This window comes from Aythya marila, assembly GCF_965140915.1.
Source record: "Aythya marila genome assembly, chromosome: 2".
Classification (NCBI taxonomy): domain Eukaryota; kingdom Metazoa; phylum Chordata; class Aves; order Anseriformes; family Anatidae; genus Aythya; species Aythya marila.
Window position 1 is genome coordinate 33,948,479 of NC_139043.1, and position 16,587 is coordinate 33,965,065.

The 16,587-nt window shown below is 39.6% G+C and overlaps 1 protein-coding gene across 8 annotated transcripts in view; it reads right to left on the reverse strand.

The window, feature by feature from the left end:
• Window positions 1–5,855: 5,855 nt before the first annotated feature.
• HYCC1 (hyccin PI4KA lipid kinase complex subunit 1) overlaps window positions 5,856–16,587 on the reverse strand; it is a 42,433-nt gene continuing 31,701 nt past the window's right edge. For 6 of the 8 annotated variants that reach the window (XM_082752199.1, XM_082752203.1, XM_082752201.1 and 3 more), the window contains exon 11: window positions 5,856–10,378. In XM_082752199.1, coding sequence (XP_082608325.1) covers window positions 9,822–10,378 — 557 coding nt within the window. In that variant the 3' untranslated portion in view covers window positions 5,856–9,821. Of the gene's footprint in view, window positions 10,379–11,245; window positions 11,541–16,587 lie in introns of all 8 variants that reach the window. The other 2 variants (XM_082752206.1, XM_082752205.1) reach the window with 2 other exon arrangements.

Here is a 16,587-nt window from a genome sequence, read left to right on the forward strand (position 1 = left end):
TCTCCTACTTGTCTGTACAGTGGTACAATGAAACATTGCCACAACCCCAGCTGAACAAAGTGGTTTACATGCTAGTAGTTTGGTCTCACCAGCATCATTCCCAATTGAGGTTAATTAACTTCTCCCAGTTTCAGGAATCTAATCCCTACACTATTCATAAAAACACTCAAAGTCTGAAACAGTATGCCCTATTGTTTTTTTGTTGTTTAATAAGTCTGTTGATTATAGCTTCCACAAGCGATAAGGACCTACATTATTGATATAATTTGTCTTCTAATCAAGAAATTTCAGTCCCTCCTAAGGGCAGTTTCTGGTAATATTCCTCCACCAAGATTATAAGCGTGTCCCCACAGGCAGACCTGTAACACTACCCCAACCAAGAGATTTCTGCCCAAAGGCCATACAGACATTTCCTATTTTTTCTTAATTTGCCACCATTGCACCACCCTTCCCTGTGCCTTTTCTCAGTACTGTGGTCTCCCCATGCTCCATGCCCAACAGCTATTGCAGTGAGTTATTTCTATAATACCAAGCTCCACAAACTGCTGCATGGGTGCTCTCAGTTAGTCTTGCATGACTGGAAAAAAATAAAAAATAAAAAAATTCTAAGTCACACTATGCTGGCCAAACCAAGCCAGTGAGACAGTGGGATTTTTTTTTTTTTTAATTGGGATCTTTTGTAAAGTCAGATCTGTGTCTCATTCATGCTCTGGGTGGATGGGTCTCTTACACCACCACCACACAGGACAGCTCTGCTTTTCCAACCCAGCAGCCCTGCTGTTTCTGCATACCTCATGAACCACAAGCTCCTCATTCACCTCTTTGCTTGAATTCTGCAAATCCTGAGATGTCTTCACAGCTTCCAGCCCTCCATCTTTACTGGCTCTGCTTCTTGTCTGACCAGGCTGTGGCCTTTGCAGGGCCTCTTCCAAAAACTCCCTCAGACATCCAGCTGATGGCTAGTACGTTCACCAAGATCTCTTAATTCTGTTATTCCTTACAGCTTAAGGGGCATTGCAGCAGCTAATCTAGTAGCCACCTCCTTTAGGAAAGCAGAAAATCCTTCACATCCACTCACTTTCTCTCCTCTTCTTCTTTAACCCTCTGACAGAAACAGACATGTTTCCTGACATGTTGTCTACAGGTACCAGTCCTGTTCTTCTTAACAGGAAAGTATGACAAGAAAGCCATCAATGCTTAGATACACAGAGCTGAGACAGCTCCCAGCGCAGCCCACAAAGGCCCTTTTGTTCCCAGGTTAGGTTGTTTCAGAGCTACCCCCTGTTCCTGGGGTACGTGCCTGCGCTCAGGGTCCTCTCCTGGAAGGAGGCAGCGAGGCCTGGGCTGCAGGCAGGTGGAGGGAAGGGCAAACACACCACGAGCCCTGCCTGGCGGGGTATCACCTACCCTTGGAGCTGGGTGGGAGTCACAGGAGAGGAGTTGTCCTCCAAAAGCTCTCACCAGCAAGCTCTCACCAGCAAGCTCTCACCTTTATGTCTCTCACATTTTGCTCAGCTTCTTCACTCGTCAGAACTGCCTGCAGAGACAGATACAGAGGAAGAGCACCAGGCATTGTCACAGTGCTACTCTGAAGGCTCCCGTTTCACTCTCCCATTCACCTCTTTTTCCACAGCTGAGCACAGAGCGTGCTTTATACAACGTGTTCCTGCTCCCAGGCGTGGAACAAAACCGTCCCTCAGCACTTGTGCTGTACCGCGCTGGCTCTTATTAGAGTAGGAAGGAGTAATTACAGGGATTATGAATGTGGTGCTGAATGTCAAGGCATATTAAAGCTGTTCAAAACCTCAAAATAGAATATAGATTCTTCCACCTAAGGCGCTGCTTTTCTGCCTGAAATTAAATTATGGCATCAACTGCCTTGGATCTACCTAGTAACTAATTTTGTTGGCATATTTAAGAAGTTACTCATCTCACCATTACCAGAATGCGTCAAAACTCTTTGTGCTCACAGGCATCACAGAGCTTTTTATCCAATACTGCTCCTAAGGCACAAAAACACCCTGTCACTCACCAAGAACACAGTGCATGTATCATGCTGCTGTATGTACCACGCATGCCAGGCTTTGGGGATAAGATGGATGATACAGTGTGGTATTAGGGACAATTCCATTTCCCTGTAACTTCTTCGAGTTGTCTCTATGCACATTTGACTTTGGGGAATAATGCCAAAGCAGTGGACTAGTCCATTTAGAGTCCAGATTGCAGTGTCTCAGGAGACTGGCGGCTGAAATGCTGCTCGGGCTCAACGCTGCTCCCACTCCTGCAGCCATATGGGGAACTTGCCACCATACAAGCACTCCAGTACCCAGCTGCTGGCATCGTAACACATCTGAAATCCATCGGGAGGCCTGGAGAAGTGGTGAAAAATCTCTCCTCAGCCATTCATTGAGCTGGGGAAGTTTTGAATGCCTGAAACATGTTCAGGTTCATGCTCGTGTCAGGGACAATGCTTTTGCAGTGAGGCTTCCTACACTAGTAGCAGGAAAAAGTAAGATTTCATGGAAAATTGAAGAAATTTAAAAGTATGGATGTGATGCGGTTTGCAAAGCAGTTGAGAAGTTCCTTTCCAGCTTGAATAGCTAAGAAATAAGGCTCAGATTTGTCAGAGGATTCAGCTAGAGCTGAATAGCTATCATTCAGTTATAGAGATGCTTTAACAACCTTGCTGCTGTTCTACCATTAATCCCAAAGCAGCTAGCACTATTGTGTATTTTTAAGTGGGATTCTGAAAGGAAAAAAAAAAAAAAGAACAGCAGAAGCAAGAACGATGTAAAGAGACCTATGGTCCAGTTCTTTCCTCCTTCCCTGCTCTAGACATTTAGAAATGCAGCTATTTCACAATTACTCAGGTAATCCAAACAGATTCAGTAGAATTGTAGCTCCCAGTACTTGTCCTCATTATTCCAAGCAGATCTTTACCTCCCAGCCAGCAGAATTGCTAAATCAGGTCTATTCTTCCTAGGCTTCTGCCTGCTAGTAAGGACTTTAGTAAAAATAGGACAGCTGCTGACATTATTCAGAACTATGCTAAAACATTTGATCTGAAAGTTTATTTTAGTATATTTTGGCTCTGTGCAGCAAGAAGGGAGATGCACAGACTCTGTTCAATAGGAAGCAGTAACAAGGCAGTATTGTATCCAGTTGTCTAGGATAAAAAGCAAGCGAGAGGTGGGATGTGAACTCTCCAGGTGTCAGAGAGGACATCCCTCCTTTAATGTGCAGGATCAGTTAGATGGTGCCTCTGATGGGAAGCTGGAGGAAACCATACACATGTGTGTATATATGTACACATGCATGCATAACATGTTTGTGTATGCATGATTTTAAAGAATCAAAGTTCTGTTCCTACTTTGATAGGAATAAAAGATGATATTCACTTTGTAAGCCTGAGTGAAGTATCTTTTCAGGGAAAAAAAAAAAAAAAAAAAAAAAAACAATCTTTGTTCTTTGTTTTGGTTCACTAGTAGTATTGCAGAAATATCAGCAAATCCCAGCCATGCCGAGGTCTTCTTGTGCCAAAACCAGATGCGCCTTCATTTATCTTGTGCACTGCAGAAGTAAGCACCGGCATTCCTTCTCACTTCCTCAGAAGTCTACTCTCTCACACTAGAAAAATCCAGCACCATAACCCAGACCGAGAAGCCATAGATAGAGGACTGCCAGTATTAGTCAGCATTAACAACAATAGCAACGAGGTAGCTTGTCAGAAGGGCTGCATGACTCAGTCTAACTTCCACAAGTCTTTCCACGCCATTAAATTTCAGTATTGTCCCAGGAAATTTAGAGTAACAGGCAATTAAACATGCCCTCATTTTCGAAATCAAGTTAATGAAGTGAGCACCCTGAGATGTAAAGGCTTGTTTCACAAAGATTTCTAGAGTCACACTGCATTAGCAGGCATATTTATTACCTGGCAGCTGCTGGCTGTGAGAAAACACAAATATTGAAGTCCCCTTTAATACAGAGCTAGGTTAACGTAAAACATGAAAAATAGTTGTCACAAACTAAAGGCAAGCAACTAGTTGCAAAGTCTGTAGAAACAAATGTCAATTCTGTAACTAAATACTTGTTTCAAAGATCTCTCTCACTCCAAACTGTCCCACAAAGAGGCTTTAAGGCATCCTCATCCTCCACTGAGGGCTATATTTTGGGGTGCCATTACCTTCTTTTGTACTCCCTACCACAGTTAGTGAATAGAAGATTCTAATTCAATTTTCTCCCACTGATCAATCAGTATTCCTACTTGAAACCATATAACAGCCTAAACGTTCCCTTTTACCTACTGTCACTGAAAGAGCAAATCTTATGCAGCCACTGCATCAACTCTAACTTGAACTCCTCCAAAGCTAAAATCCTTAGTTTGGTCATGTAAAATGTTAAGAATCTAAGATCTGGTGAGTGCCTCACCATCCTCTGAGTGAAGAATTTCCTCCTAATGCCTAGTCTGGATCTCTCCTATTTTAGTTTAAGGCCATTCCCCTTTTGTCGTGTCATTATCTACCCAAGTGTCCTTCTCCATCCTTTTTATTAGTCCTCTTTAGGTACTGGAAGGCCTCCCCAGAGCCTTCTCTTCTCCAAGCTAAACAAGCCCAGTTCCCTCAACCTCTCTTCACAGGAGAGGTGCTCCAGCCCTCTGTGGCCCTCCTCTGGGCTCACTCTAACAGGTCCAGAGGGACACAATCCCCTCCCTCGCCCTGCTGGCTGTTCCTCTGGTGATGCAGCCCAGGCCGCAGTTGGCCTTCTGGGCTGCAGACACACACTGCTGGCTCATGTCCAGCCTTTCGTCCACCAGAACCCCCAAGTCCTTCTCTGCAGGGCTGCTCTCAGTGAGTTCTTCTCCCAGGCTGTGCTCCTGTCTGGGATTTCAAGGTGCCCAGGTAGTAGTACATTAGTGACAGGAGTCATCTACTTCTGCCATCAACCAGTCTACAACTTACCTGCTTATATACACCTGAGATTCAGTGCTTTCCAGTGGGTTAGGCACGGCGTCTTGACTGACAAGAAGCCTCGCTGTGTATAAAATAGGTACTCCACACATATAAAGTAACACAGTCAATTTTACTGTGACTTCTAGGTGTGTATAATGAAAAAGCTGAACAAATATAGTGCTGTCTGTGATGGCTTTACCCAGCTGGCAGCTGAACTCCACCACAACCGCTCTCTCGCTCCTCCTCCTCCTCAAAAGGAAAAGGGGAGAAAAGGGGAGAAAGGGCTGGAGGGTTGAGATAAGGACAAGGAGAGCAGTCACCAATTATCATCACGGGCACAACAGACTCAGCATAGGGAGATTACTATAGATTATTGCATATTGTTAGTTGACTAGAGCAGTGAGAAATTAAAACTAAACTAAGAACACCTTCCCCCATCCACCCTCTTCTACATCCTCCCCATGAGCAGCACAGGGGAACAGGGGCTGCGGTCAGTCCCTAACACTTCATCTCACGCTCCCCGTGGTGTCCCTCCCACGGGATGCCATCCTTCCCAAACCGAGTCTGTGGGGGCTGCCCACAGGCAGCAGCTCTTCAAGAACTGCTCCCACATGGCTCCGTACCACGGGGTCCATCCCCCAGGAGCAAACTGCTCCAGCACCGGTCCCCCACGGGCGGCAGCTCCCCCCAGACCCCCTGCTCCTGCGGGGGCTGGAGCTGGCCCTGACCTGACATGGGGCAGCTGCTGGGCTCTGCTCACAGCCCCCTGCTACTAAGCCCTTGCCACGTAAACCCAATACATTGTCTAATGTGTATTTCAACAAAGCCTGTAAAAATAAATAAATAAATAAAATTCTGCTGTATTAAGTATTTACAAAAGCATGCAACTTCCAAAAAGCCATACCAGTTTATTTTACTGGCCAAAGTATTAAACACTAAACAAGACAAGCTTCATGTTTATACAATGGGAATGTCAATTTTCATGTACAATTATGAAAACACTTCACTGTAAGGTGAAATACTGCAGTACTAAAACAGAAGTGTCACACAACAAACTGAAGGATAGAAGAAAGCGTGGCAAATTCATTTAAATTCAGGCTCAGCTGAAGACAAACATCTATCACCTGATGTAGCTACTATGCTGCCTTTACTGAGTATTAAATGTATACATCTAGTTTGCTGTCTTAGAATTATACAAATCTCAATATATTACACATCTATATATAGCACTGTAAGCCTCAAACTGTGACAAAAGTTAGACAATTAAGTTAGACATCTCTAAAATTCTCACAGAAATCAGAAGAGACCTACTTAGAGAGAAGCGTGGCTAAAAGTTATGTATTTCTGTACCTGATGAATCTGATAGGTATTCATGAGAATTCAACATCCCCTTTCAGAAAAGTCATTGTAGCTCTAGATCAAGTGGTTAGAGGTCATACATTTTTCACACAAACGCTACAGATTCTCACAACAAAAACAATTATATTCTGCTGTCAAGAGTTTCAAAAATGTTGCTTTTCAAAGCCAGCGTCGCAAACAGTTCCCTTTGATTTCAAACAGTAAGGTCAGTTATAAATGTCAGCATTAAACAACTTCTCTCATTATAATTTGAGATGATTCACTCCTACATAACATTTTTTTCCAGCAGAATGTTGCAACTGTGTGTGACATTTGGAGTGTACTCATCAGAACTACCTCCTAGCGGGTAGACTACAATATGTAATGTCTTCATATATTTTTCCCTGTGCTGTTAGAAGACCTCTACTTCTTTAATACACACTATTCTTCCATCAGTAAAAAACAAGTAGATGATGTTCCAAATCCAAGGCCTTCCAAATTTTAGAAACACTGGGAAATAACTATGCTTCCTGCCCCAACCCCCTCCAGTTCTGCACTGGGAACAGCACAACATGTCTTGTGGAGAACACACATTTGGCCAACAAATATTTCTGCCCTTCCTCCCCCATCCCCATTTTTTCCACACTGTTGAAGAAAAGAAAGAAACACAGCTGAAAGTTTTATTACTTACATCAGTAAAGAAATTCTGTAGACTAGATCGGTATCAAAGTGTGATGTCAGTTCACAAAAACATGCTCCTTCTCCAAGTCTCTCTGGAGACTAACACAGACACATTTACACATGTATGGAAGCAGTAGTGTCTGGTACCAAGAAACTTTCTTTTTACCATTTTCTAAAGGAAGTATAAAGCCTTACATAATGTTATTTGTACCGATGACAATTTCTATTTTGGATTGAAGCCAGAGCACAGTTAGAATAATTAGCTGTATAAAATAAAAGGATAAACTAACTTCAACACTGTTTGACTTGTAGCCAACAGCACTGCAAACATGTTATGTATCTACACTTTATGACATTTTAGTTGTCTCAAAATTCCAGTGATTTACAGCTGAAGAAGCCAGATCTTCCAAGTGTAATAAACACCTTTGACATCAACACCCAGCTTGAAACAATATCAACTGTGGAGATAACTGAAAAGATCATGAACTAAACGAAACAAAACAAACCCAAGAGAAGTACTTACAAGTTCTAGTTTCTTAGCACTAACTCATAAATAATACCGTCACAACAAACATTTGTCAATTGCAATTTTATTCATCTATACCAGTTTTTGTTTCTATTTTAGTTACTGTAAGGTGTTTCCACAGTATTGTTAAATATGACACTGCAAGAACAGATCAGGAGGCAGCCCTAAGTTCTGCAGGTTATTTCTTCATCACATCTAATACAAATTTCAAGGAAAGGAAAAACTTTACATTCGGTATATGTACTTCTAGGCAATGTCTGCAATCAGCTGCCCGAAACTTTTTCATTGCTTTTCATGTATGCTCCAGCAACCACATATATTAGTCAATCTGAAACAAATATATTGTCATCTAATGTGTATTGGGGGGAGGGGGGTAAAAAAAAAAAAAAAATTTAAAAAAAAAAAAAAAGGCAAATTTTCTGCTGTTCTAAGTATTTACAAAAGGATGTAACTTCCAAAAAAACATACACCAGTTTATTTTACTGGCCAAAGTATTAAACACTAAACAAGACAAGCTTCTTATTTATACAATGGGAATGTCAATTTTCATGTACAATTATGAAAACATTCACTGTAAGGTGAAATACTGCAGTACTAAAACAAAACAATGTCACACAACAAACTGAAGAATACAAGAAAGTGTGGCACATTCATTTAAACTCAGGCTCTCAGTTGAAGACAAACATCTATAGACCAACGTAGCTATTCTGCTGCTTTAGTGAATATTAAGAAATGTACACATCTAGTCTGCTGTCAAAGTAGTAGAATTCTACAACTTAACCCTATCAACTATGTCTTCTTATCTCTTTTCATTAATTAACCAGCTATAAACCTGAATAACATTAGCTGCTTAAAAGTTATTTGTGCTTCAGTACAAGTCAAAAAAGGTATACCTAAACTTATCTCCAGGCAGACAGAAAAGTCTCCTAGAATTTTAGTGTTTGGTCTGTCACAAGGTCTTTCTATGTTCCTAACAAAAAGGGATCACTAGCTGCAGACACTTGGACAGTTGGGAATGACTATGCATTAGATCCTCACCTTGATTCTACACACACAATAATATGCTGCCTCTCAGATAATCACTGCCACTGAAGTGCTTTTGTCTGCTATTGCTTCTCCACATTTCTGCATAAGTAGTTTTAACTTTTTAATTGAAGTCTTAAGCTTACAAAAGTTGGTATCAAACAAGGTCACCAAACTGACTGAAGGTTAAAGGTTAAGTAACCTTGAACATGTTGTCCTTTTAGAATTTCTAACTAGAAAAATAATAGATACAAAAAGCTAGGAATTACACTGCTAGTTGTATTTACATAATAATTTCCCTTTGTGCTTGCAAGTTACTGAAAGTACACATCCTTTGGTAGTATTCTCTAAGTCTCAAGTAACAAGTTCATGTGAAACGCATTTACACTCCTGATTTGCTTGATTCAGTGCAAAGGGTTCATACCATATTGTCTACAATGCCCTTACACAAGCACATCTCTTCCTCATAAGTAGTAACTACTGATGATGGCAACTTTTCAGTGAGTAGTTTTGTGCTTGCTTTTTAAAAGTACAAAAGGGATACAGAGTCAGTCATACTTGTTGCCTGAAAAGTGACTATTACAGCAGTTGGTAAGAACTGCCATAGACAAGTACTGCTACCATATGACTTTTGACCCAGTTTCAAAGCTACATATATAATCAAAAATGCATCTATACCTCAGACACATATAGGCATACAGAAGTATGAACACTGCAGTATATACTGACAAACATTACAAAAACCATCCATAACATCACACACTGACCAATGCCTTCCAGTTTTAACCTTGCATATAAGTACAGCTTTCTCATGACTCACATAAGAGTGTTTATATTCTAACAGTGCCATTCCAAAACTCTGTGCTCAAGCCATAAGGCTTCTCTTAAATAAAAAAAATACTTGCAGTTTTGCCTATGCCAAGAAGTACTGAAAAGCAGAATCTGGGAAAGAGGATCTATTTGTTCCCATGGTGTGCATTTGTAAAAAGCCAGATATCTTGGCCAGTGGCTGAACAATCAATGTTTGTAAATCTGGTAAAGCTGTAAACTTCACACAAAGCCATAAGCAATCAGGAGTATAAATAGAGTGAGTCAAAAGAGGAACGTAACAAGCTATTAGGAGCTGATGCAAAATAATTGAAACTGTAGTCTATTCACTATTACTGTCAAATGTGAGCTGAATAAGAATTTATGGGCTTGAGGTTTAAGAAAGTAATGTAGAGCACATTAAGGAGCTTACTGTACGGTACCAATATTGGCATACAACCCCATATTTCTTTTTTCATACTTGCTAATTCATGATATCAATCAGTTGACAAAGTTATACTAATACTAGGAGGTCGCTGCTGGTTAGGTTGCTTGCTTAAAAGAGGAAGGTCTGTTCTTTCTGTTCCATAGATCAGTTTTTCCTCCTGAAGACTGCAAGCTGAGAACCTATTTGCCTCTGTACCAGATACACCACCACGATTATTTGGAACTGTGACACCACTGACCTGTTCAAATGATTTACTAAATACAGTAGTGGTAGTTCTGGCCAAACTATGGCTACCAGGTTTAGGCAGGGACTGGCTGGTTGTCAGTGTCAGTCTCTTCAAGGAAACAAGTTCTAGATTCTCACTCATGGCTCTCTGAGTTTGTTTTCGTGACAAGTGTTCTCTGCAGGTTTCTCCTTCTTTTTCTTTTCCTCCAGCTTTGCTTCCTCCAGATCTTCGTTGGCTCTTCCCTAAAAGGTTCTTACTGCTTGTGTTGCCACTGTTAGATAAGGCGGACTGACTTGTGCTAGATGCAGCCCTAGAGTAAAACCCTTCATCAGTTTCAGATACTTCTATCAGTTCTTCTTCAATTCCTAGATCAGTATTACCTGCGTGGTAGGAAGGAAAAAAAAATTAACATTTGGCTTTCTCACTTTTACTGACTTTTATTACTAGGCTTTGATATTTACAAGCATGAAGCCATAAAGCAAAAGAACAGAGAATAGAAGACAAAACACTTACCTATTACATTTTGGAATTAAGATTCATTAGGATATAAAGCTACAGCAAATAATACTGCATCAACTAGATCAAAAAGCATGCCCACAACCTCAGTTTGTAGTGATTTTGAAAAAAATGCATTATTGTTAATTCATGCAGGAGATTAGAAACATATTAGAAGATACCACACAAAACTAAAAAAAAAAAAAAAAAAAAAAAGTATAAATCTCATTTTGAGCAAGTGCTCCAATACATGATTTTGCAAAGCTGATTAATTATAAAGATCTGTGATCGATGTCCCAGAAAACCCAATATGGCACCTGCTCATTTTGCAACCCAAGAATGCCTTAGGACTGAAAGGTCACATTCTGCATCATAAGTCTGGTGGTATTAAGTTGGAAACTCAAGCACAACGGAACGTGAAATCTCCTGTATACCATGAAAAGTCCGATTTGGAATACCTTAGGTACACAGTGAGATAATTTTCACATCCATTTTGATTGATTCTTCATACCATTGATCACTGGATCTGTAAATCCAGTAAATATGCTCAATACAATCAAAGAAGTGTTGAGTCTCACAGCATACAGCCTCCAGATTAAATGTGTCTACTTGTAAGTACGTCGTCATTGTCTGTGGCACAGACAAAGCTGTGTGCAATCCATGCATTTGTGTTATTACGCATGCAAATATATTAACTGCATACTTTAATTCTCCAAACATGCAGCAGTGATCCTTTCAATCAACAGCGGTACCTTAGAGTGCAGCTACAAGTGGTCTGCTAAAACTGCACTCTGCCAGTTGAGTTTATTCCATCATCCATCATTTTTCTTACAGATTTTTGCCTCCTGATTTCTGGCATGCCTTTGCTGTCAGTTCTAGGATCTGTAGCTGTTTCCTGTACTCCCTGTATATGCTGAACATCATTCTCTGCTAGTGTTCTGCTTTTTTCCCCGTTCCCGGTTCTCTCTCCAGACACATTTGTGACACTAATCTCAGGTATGATAAAGTTGCCCAATTCAGTAGCATCATTACCATTCTCTGGTTGTTCTAGAATTAAAGATGGATAAGAAAAAAAAAAAACACACAAAAGATGTCTGAAACAAAACATGAAACAAAAAACCAACAGGAACAGATGACTAAAGCATTATGAATTAAAGCAGATGTTCACATGTCAAAGTCTTGTTAATCTGCAATATTAGTGAGTATGGAATTTTATTTCTAAATTCTGGCTTCAATCTTCTGACTATTGTCCTGCACCCACATACTGGGAAACCCCACACGCAGTATTCCAAAACTGAAATTTTATTTTAACTGGAGGGAATCTTCCCCCGGCCCCCACACTGAGGACTCCTGCACAGGCAGTGTACTTCCAGTCACAGCGCGCTGCAGAGCTTGGATCCGTGCTGTTGTGCTGTCTGCACTCACCACAGAAAGGAAATAAGTCTCAGAGGCAGAAGGTTATTCTGGCAGGGATAGACATCGCTGTCCCCCTGTGGAAGAGCTAACACTGATTTTACCAGCAAAAGCTAATTGTTATGATTCTTCCTAATTAACTAGTCAACTATTAACAAAAGTATCCATCCAACAAGTGGTACTATGCAGTGGAAATGGCATTAACAATTGCTGCTACTAGCCACTACTTTCCTGATAGTAGGCATGAAACACGAGTTAAAAGCTGTGTTACTCCCTTTAAGAGCACTTTTTGCAAACGTCTTCTGTCGTCATTAACAAGGCCAGAACTGCAATTGGGCACCATGAACTGCAGCTGTTCTCCTACCACCAAATACAGCACTTTTTTTCTAAAAACACATGAGCAGAAAGTTAGTGAGAAAACCAACATTCTCATTGGCCTTACTGGACTCACTGCACAGGGGTGAGGCAGCTGTGCCTCTCCTACAGCAATTTTCAGACCCCATCCTTCCCCCCCTCCCCCGTCAGTGCCACTACAGGCACCTTATTTCACAGCACCACCTCTTCCCAGGATCCACAGATCTCCACACACACGAGCCAGAGACTTCACTGGCAGCTGGGAAACCAGGCAGAGGAGAGGGCAGAACAGAGCTCACTGTCAGCCCCTTCTCCACCAAGGGCAGAAAAGCACTGATTAGCAGCCCCCAGCTCCAAAGAAAGGAGATTCAGAGTGCATGAAGTCCTGGGCTCAGCACAGACTGGAGGAACAAGGAAGAATTTATTTCATGGATTTTGTGGTAATAGTGATATTTAATTATTGTTTAGTGGCATGCATTTCTAAATGCAATATCCTGTTGTGTATTAGCACTTTATCCATCATTGCTGGATTCCCACAGCTGTGTAACCACAATAAAAATTAGGAAAAAAAACTTTTACTCAAATAAAAATTTAAACTTAATTATTGTAAGTTCTATTAACTACTTTTAATGAAAGGTAATATACCTTTCTGAGCTTAACATTGAACTACAGGAGGAAATCAATGAAAAGAGGACGTGAGGTATATCAACTTCTATTATCGCTATCTCCCACAATATCTACAAGCCCTCTGGAAGGAATAAGGCTCCACAATCCAGGTCCCTTGTAGTAGCACTCCATCCTTATATCTTAAAATTTTTAAGAACACCTAGAACAAACCTTCAGCTTCATAGTATTTGGTTTTGAAGATAATACTGCTTCAAGCTGGACAACTCTGTGGGTCTATCCGTTGAGAAAGAGATATTAATACCCAGTGCACAAGGCAATGTAGCAAAAGAGAAAAAGAAACGACTGAACTTTGTACAGATTAAATAATTATGCCAGTTTGAAAGGCAATATAAATATGCTGTAGCATTTGAAGAAAAATACATTTGGAGTTGTTTCTGAATGCTAGGACTAGTACAACCAACCTTGATAAATGCATTTCATGATTATCAGCTGCTAAGGACTAACTTAAAAGATTTCAATCATAGTCTACGTTATTATTATAATTGCCTCCATCAGATTGCACAAACAAACTGCCCATTTGGATTGTAATTCAGTTTTAACCACCAGAAGCTCAAGCTGCATTTCCTGCACAACAATGTCAGCATTTTGAATTATTATCAAGCGTATAACTCCAAATTAACATACATTCCAGATCTCTCCCCCCCCCCCCCAAAAAAAAAGTAGGAAAATTCTCTCCGCAGAGATTCAATGACTCAATGTTTCTTTGTACACTACCTGAAAGTCAATTCTAGTCTTTATTGTCTAGTCAATATCTTTGTTTGTTATACATCTTACTAGCATCTGCTCAGTGATTCTTACTTAGTCTGTTACATCAGGGTATTTGTCTTACCTGCACAGAAGTTTTTTCCCCCAACAGCCCTTTTATGGTTTGACATATTTTATATTACCAAGGAAAGTGTTGCTGATGTTTGCTTAATATTTTTGCCCTAGCTTTCACAAACAACCACTCATTTAAATGTTTGTGTATCTTATGAACTCTATGATTTTTCTGTTTTTCCTCTACATTTGAATGGAAACATAAATGCCACTCAGGATTTGTTTTTTAAAACACACACACTAATGCATGAAAAAGTAATGCTAGATCAAGTCCTCTTTTTCAAGCTTTACAAATTTAGGGGCAATCCAATTCCATAGGATTAAGTAATTCATTGTTAAGGGATGGCTAATATCAATGAAGTCTATAAATCCTATTAATTTGTGAGTAGGCAGATCCATTTTGCAAATTACCTTTACATTTAGTACCTCTGTCAGAAGTCCGAATTGGCAATACCAGCTTGATTCAAAAAAACCAGTAAGTTGACCTGTTTGCAAAACAGACTTCAATCTAGAGTTCTAACACAGGCTAGCAAGAACTAGTGCCTTAAATTTTTGGTATTACATTGATTTTTTTTCTAGTTTTTAAAAAACTATGTGCTTCTCAACTGGAAATATGATCAGGTGCTTTTTTTTTTTTTTATATTTATTTTACTTTACACAAAAAGACAATGATTGAAAATTACTGCTCTCACTCCTCCAAAGGATGTTTTGCTTTATAAAGTCTTGTCCACATAATGTGCAAGATCATACTACATCTAGCTGTATCGTCCATTGTATAATTCATTACGTATTGAAGCACAAAAATTAAATCCCTGAATATATTTTTCTTTGTCACTGTGGAAGAGAGAATAGTGGTCAAGAGGTACAAGGTCTGTTATCCTATAACTAACAACTCCAGTACTCATTTTAATTCAAGCACCCATCTGTAAGCATAAGCATCATCATTCTTTATGCCCACCCTAAGGATCTGTTCCACATCTTTCTCTTATCAAGGGTTGGGAAGCACTGAATTTTATTAGGAGCTTTGAAATCCAGAGAATATTTATTCTGACTTTAAAAAACTTCTTTTCCAGTTATACGCAATTTATTTTTCAGCATTTTGTAATGAAATTTTTGACTAGGCTAACTGAAGTACTACATGCTTGGAACGTATGCCACTTAAATCAAAATAATTGGTAAGTCAAAAATACTGTACATTCATCTTTTGCCTTTAAACTAGTCTAATGTTTACACAGCTTTCAAATTTATAGCTATTGCCAAATTTGCTACACACGTTTTTGTCCCTGCCCGCCATCAGTATAACTGATTTTCTTCTTCATCAAATCCTGTACCACTGAGACAAACTTAAAGTTTTTCTGATAACCCAAATAAAATGTTGACAAGTGCTTGTTACTTAGATCCTCCAATCCTTATCCCTAAATATTGACTTGCTTCAGTCATACTAGCTAGATTATCACTGTTTATCTCAAATTGTCCTGCTTTATATGAAAACTCCACAAAACACTGCATTTCCCCTACATTTCTATGAATCCTACTGTTATTTCTCTTTCATCTGTTATCTGCTGCAGTGCACACTCGTCCCACCCACAGGTTCTTGAACTTCACCCAAGTATCACCCCTGTAAGAAGGCAGTATTTGTAAAAGCTTCCAGATTCTTGTAGGTGCTGAAAAAAATAGATTTACATCAGGATGGTTCCAGAGCAAATTGTGTAGTGGTTTTTGTATTTCATTGTTTCTGTAAATGCAGGAGCAAGGGAATGTTTATTTTAATACACTTTCAATTCCTTTGAATGAGCGAACACTCAATATCCCTGATCTGTGTTCCCATCCACTTTGTACAAACATCAGAACCACTCAAAAATAATAGCTAGCGAAACTGCCAAGCTTCAGAGGGCATATCTGAGTTTAAAAGCTAAGCTATCAGTTTTCTGAGTCCTGGTCAATATTCCCTTCTTAAAAAAGGTAAGCCTGAATAAAGAAAACAAACAGTAAAGGCTAAAATGTTCCTTAGCAATCTTCAGATTTCAGTAATGGCGTGCTATGTGTGTAGTCCAGGGAAAGACGCTAATGCTTTATTCCTTACCTTTACCTGACAGTTTTAAACAGTTTATAAATGAAATACTTTTATTTCCTTTAAATGAAAAGAACTTCAATTATTTTAACTTCCTTCCTCCCCTCCAAAAGATTACACTATTGTTACCACTAATACCAACAGCTCAGAAAGCTGTCACTATTTTAAAGTCATCTTCTACCAGTATATTTATAAATAATTTCCAACACTTACCTCAAATACTCCTAGGTTCTTTTATGATACAGAACTCTGCAATATTTTTCTAACTGAACTGCCTAACTACTACAAAAGTTCATACAGTACATATTATACAGAATTCACTCTGATACTGCTTCAAAATCTTTATTGAACCTATTAAAAAGGCATTATCTACACTCACTCCCTTAGCTTTTCATCATAATTACAAGCCCAGCACAGGAAGCAATCTGAAGGTTTGATCACTGGTCCAGCAGCTCTTCTCTCAGCTGAAACTGGTAGAAGAAGTGGAATACAATGTTTGTCCTTTGGCAGTATACTCAGCACCATTTTTTTCTACTTCTCAGCACAGAAGTGTGCATCACTTTGGGGAAGCCCTTATACTAGTTTGTCCAAAAAAATAGTAATTTATCCCTCTACCCTTAAATCTCATTTTTATTTGAATAATGTAAGACAGATGAGTTTTTGTGGCTTTTCTTCAGGTGTTACACACTACCCTTCAGAAGAGAACAGCCTCTTTAAATAATCAAAAACTTTGTACAGCAGCCCTTAAAAAAA